The sequence below is a fragment of the Fulmarus glacialis genome, unplaced genomic scaffold (assembly GCF_000690835.1).
Source record: "Fulmarus glacialis isolate BGI_N327 unplaced genomic scaffold, ASM69083v1 scaffold10189, whole genome shotgun sequence".
NCBI classification, from domain to species: Eukaryota; Metazoa; Chordata; class Aves; order Procellariiformes; family Procellariidae; genus Fulmarus; species Fulmarus glacialis.
The window spans coordinates 1,905-7,159 of NW_009232613.1; the positions used below are offsets into that span (position 1 = coordinate 1,905).

At 38.5% G+C, this 5,255-nt stretch overlaps 1 protein-coding gene across 1 annotated transcript in view; it reads right to left on the minus strand.

Annotated features, from left to right (window-relative positions):
- Positions 1–4,858, minus strand: part of LOC104082022 (transketolase-like) — a gene marked incomplete at its 3' end in the record, with an annotated part of 6,715 nt that extends 1,857 nt beyond the window's left edge. The window contains exons 1-4 of the mRNA XM_009584971.1: positions 4,703–4,858; positions 2,969–3,082; positions 2,210–2,307; positions 346–537 (exon numbers count right to left, since the gene is read on the minus strand). Coding sequence (XP_009583266.1) covers positions 346–537; positions 2,210–2,307; positions 2,969–3,082; positions 4,703–4,858 — 560 coding nt within the window. The remainder of the gene's footprint in view (positions 1–345; positions 538–2,209; positions 2,308–2,968; positions 3,083–4,702) is intronic.
- Between the last annotated feature and the right edge of the window lie 397 nt (positions 4,859–5,255).

Sequence of the window (5,255 nt, forward strand, 5' to 3'; positions counted from 1 at the left end):
CGACCAATATCAGGCATTATGAAAGACCATCTTTCTTGGTGATGGTACCCTTTAGAGCAGAAAGCTCATTTGAAAAATTCTGAAAAGCAAACAAAACATTCAGTTTCAAATGGAAGACTATACTGAATTTCTTCTAATCACATACCCAAAGGCTTCACAGCGTTTCTGGTAAATTTCAACATGATGCTGCAGAGGGGCAGGGTCACTTTGTCCAAGACGGTTAACATCATCTTTCTTGGTGATGGTACCCTTTAGAGCAGAAAGCTCATTTGAAAAATTCTGAAAAGCAAACAAAACATTCAGTTTCAAATGGAAGACTATACTGAATTTCTTCTAATCACATACCCAAAGGCTTCACAGCGTTTCTGGTAAATTTCAACATGATGCTGCAGAGGGGCAGGGTCACTTTGTCCAAGACGGTTAACATCAAATATAGCAACAAGATTATCAAGTTTGTAAAACCCAGCAAAGGCCATTGCCTCCCAAACAGAGCCTTCAGATAACTCTCCATCTCCAAGCAGACAATACACTCGATAGCTAGAAGAAGAAATTAAAAAAAAAAAAAAAAAAATTTGATGTGCAAGCGCAATTAAATCAAAAGCAAAACCCCTCTAACAATTCATAGTGAGAATTCACTGCTTTTTCTATCCTAAACTCAACTCCCATTGCTCAATGCATTCACCTGAGATAACCTTACGTAACCTTAGAAAAATTAAATTAAAATACTTTTCAGCTGTAACACAGGAAAAAAATGAGAAATACTGTACTCCTTTTCAAACCTTTGTCTCAAAAAATTCAGGTCTTAAGCATCCTATTGCAATGCTTGAATGAACAGGCCCATTAAACACTGTCACTGTGACTCAGCAAGATCACTAACAATGCATGAAAGGTTACTGTCTGCTTCCTCATTCCTACCATATACTCTCTGGAAGGACGACCAATAATTTAATTTCAGGAAACTATAAATTGGGGATGAACTCAACTATGGATTAAAGCACGTCGTATAACCAAATTCAGAATTCAGGAAAAAGATAACCAGCATCATATGACTTTGTAGACTACTCCAAACACTGAAGTTTTTTATTTAGGCAAAACTCAGTTAGCAGGAGTACAGCCTGATTTCTACAGAATTCAGCCGCTGTATTTTTCTTTTATTACCACTCTCTTTTTTTGGATGACAAAGCTTTATAAATGTTTATTACCTATTAAAATTAAAAAAGAATAGTGAATTAGCCTTCAAATATATGATTTTAAAACAAAATAATCAAGATGGCTGTTAATGATTTTTTTTAACTAGACATTAAGCTATAACAGACTTTTGATCTGAATCCCACCTGCCTTCAGCTAAATCTGAACTCCTTCCACATAAGCAGCTCCCCAGTACTGCATGCAAGACCACCTTTTTCTTCTGACATGTAAGGACTGGCTAGATTTTTTCCACACGTAGCATCTGCTAAACTCAATTAAAATCAGCAAGTCATCTTTCACAGAAATGATTTCAAGCTAGTGAAGTGTAGGACACATTAACTGCGCAGCCTATGCTCGAATGTACTAGAACTGTCACATAAAATATATCAACTACATCAGACTATTTTCCTGATTTGCCTTTACACATCTACTGATTTGCCTTTAGACATCTACTTTTCCTGTCCACAAAACAAATGGCAGAAGCAGTCATTTTTGTCTCTATGGAGTCGAGTGCCTTTCTGATAACATTTTGAAGCCCTACTTCTTGATTCAGTGGTGCTATTATTGACCATAATAGTTCCTTATCTAGATACATGTTCTCCTTTATTTGTCATCTGACTTTGAACAGACACATCTCTAGTTTGCATCTTCCTTCTAAGGGGACACATATCAGTCTCAAAACGGCTACCAATTACTCTCTGGAAGTTAGAGGCCGCTCCAACAACTTACTGCCATTTCTGTTCAGGAGCATCACCTTGCAATGCTGCCAGGTTACAAAAGGAACACACATATGCACTAATTCTCGCTAATCTTTAAATCCTTGGTAGTTTCACTGGTAATGGCTTTGTAATTATCAGGCTAGTAATCTACCATTTAAAACCTGAATTTGAAATTAGATTTGGGAATGGAGAATAAAATAAAGGAGGGGTTTTTTTTTCCTGATTGAGATAAGAATATAATTTCTTTTGACAAAATATTCCCATTGAGTGCCTATAATCATGAAATATGAAGATAGAATTACCTGGCTCTGTCAAAGAATTTGCCAGTGTATGCCATTCCACATGCAGCACCAAGACCCTGACCAAGGGATCCAGTAGCCACATCAGTGAATGCTTGTCTCTGAGAATAAAAAGATAACAATTATTTCACCGTTACGAAACAGAGGAACTAAATTCCAGTGCTAGAAGATGGTTCAACATACATCAAAATTCAGTTTCTCAGCCATAACAATATAGTGCAAGTCCCTCCAAATCTTGCCCTGTTCCCCTTCTTTCCCTGCAATGCAGGGAATGATCAGTATCACAAGCTAACTAGGCTCTCTGAGAGGGAATGGTACCTATGGCCCAGGAATTCCTCAGGTATGCCTTGGATGGCAAAAGTTAAGAATTGATGATTTTGTGTTAAAAAGAATCAATTGAAACAACTGGCTGGGAATGGAAAGACCAATGAGGTGACCAAACTGGATATGAACTCTTGAAATACCTCAACGCTTCTTAAAGGATGAGAAAAGCCATGCTGAAACTTTATATAAACCTTTTTTAAATGGAAAATATTGACATACAGGACTGTAGGGGAACTTCACTACAACAATAAAGGTCATTTTTACATGCTCATGCAAACACAGACATTGATTCAGTCGTAAAGCCATAAATATCATCAGCCTTCTTATAAGTCTATCTTGCCTGTACTGTAGCCGGCAACAAAGAATTGCTGCAAAATGCATGCACTTCTTGTTTTACAGAAAACACCATCTTATATCAAAGGTGATATAAGCACTCACTGGTACTGGGTGTCCTTCTAAGACAGAATCAATTTTCCTCAAGTTCAGTAATTCTGCTTCTTGTAGAAAGCCAGCCTCTGCCCAAACAGAATATAAAATTGGTGCTGCATGACCCTAGAGAGAAACATAAATTTTAAGCAAAGCACAAGTTTTACAGTATCCTAGTATCAAAGCAAAATTCTACAAAGCTGACAAACCCTGGAATCAGGTTCTTATGCCCACTAAAAAGGGATCGAGCTATAAAACACTTTTACAACGCAACATTCACACTGATGCTTGTTTCCAAGTCCCCCATGCCCCTGCTTAGAGCACCCCAGATAGCTGACTGCAGTTAAGACAGAAAAAATGCAGCACTCTCAAGGGCTATTTAGGATGTCTTCAAGAAAATCAACTTGGAAGAGTAAGAAGGTCTCCCTCAGCCACGCAGGTCCAATTCCAAAAAGTAGTTTTGGTATCCAAATAAAAACCCTTGATTCAATTTGCTTCGGTACCAGTTTCAAGAACAGAGCACCGTTCACTAAACCAGTAAGCAGATGGATCAACAAGTGTTATCCCATTAGAACTTCTTCAGTACATATGTATTCAAGGTAAGATGCAGCGAGTAACAACAGGCAAAATTTTAAGCTTTTACAGTCAGATCTTTGCGGCCAGGTCCAACTGGACAACTGCAAAGTAGTAGTCATCTTCCACCCATGGAGTCATTAGGAGTCAAAAAAACATGCAGAGGTTTGAAGCCATTTAGCAACTCTGGGCAGAAACCCTGATTAATTAGAAAGAGGTAAAGTAAACGTGAAGAAGCGACTCTCTCTTTTGCTTTACCACCTCAGCATTAGCTGCTTGCTTGTCATCCAGTTACTTATTTCAGAATGGCAATCAGAAGTGGCACCAGTTATTATATCCAATGCAAGGATACACACCATCAGCTATGCACCACTACTGTAAGCCACCACGTGAGGAACTCTGACTCAAAGATGGAACCTGCCTCTCTGGAGTACTTCATCTGCCATTTTTTACATCATTATGTTTTCTGAAGGCCTCTCAACTGCCTTTATGATTGATCACTTCATACGATTGAAATGTCCCTGTGATTTGCAAGGGCACAATGCAAAAGGGGATAGAAACGCTAACGGCCAGTCCAGATTGCAGTTTTACATGTTTTCTGAACCACAGTGGCTTCAGGAGTGGTATTGACTTTAATATCATACTGGCACAGTAGGAATGCAAACTACTCACTAACCTGCCATAACTATTTCATATAATGCTCCCTGAAAAGCTGACAGTAATTAGTGCACATTGTGACGTGACTGCAGGCATAACAGCACGGCTGCATTTAACAAGTAGAGCACAAAAGCTAACTGAGACTTACTCGTTAGAAAACTGGTTAAGCCAAAATAAAACAGACGTTAGTATTTCTTGATAGATTTTATAGACAATATACTAACATTTATTATTTAATATTGGAACAACTTAACATAGTGAAGTTAAGACTTATCAAGACACATTATACACACACTTTTAAATTATTTTTGAGTTATGCTACAGCTTAACTCAACCAGCTTTTATTTGTCTTTCTGAAGTAGACAAATTCCAAGCTCTCAAATATTTCCAATAGATTTCTGTGTGGATGCAAGCATAAGTAAGCATAAGTCAAGGAAGACAAGTCAATTTAGTTTACAGACAGACAGCTCTTTAATAGCAGACTGCAACAGTATAGCATAACAGTTGTTATTTTACCTTTGAAAGAACAAACCGGTCGTTGCTGGCGTTTCTGGGATCTTGCACTTTGTACCTCATGGTATGGAAAAACAGCACAGACATAATCTCTGCTGCACTGCAACATGATGTAGGGTGGCTACAAGTCAAGACAGACCCAAGATTACCACTTCTCATTATTGTTTGCTCAGGACTGTATCTTTAAAATACCACTTCACCAATCCCCTACTCCTCAGCATTAAAATACACAGCCTTAAGTGTTTTGATAACCCATCCCATCTACCATTACCCCAATGCCAATTAGTTGTACTTTGAGACAAAGGGAGCCTTCTTATCTAGTTGAAGTGGATGTTAAAAGATAGACCCTGGTGACAGCTCAAGGACATATCTTTTAGAGCTCTCTGTTCTCTTTCACGCCAAGGAACACCACCCTAATCGGTGACTGTGAAGCACAGGAAGCAGTATGACCCTGTGCCCGAAATCATACTCTACTGATTTATCTGACGGTAGAAATTCACACTGATGCAGAGGAAACAAAGACAGCTTTCCACAGTACTTTCGCCACTCACCGAGT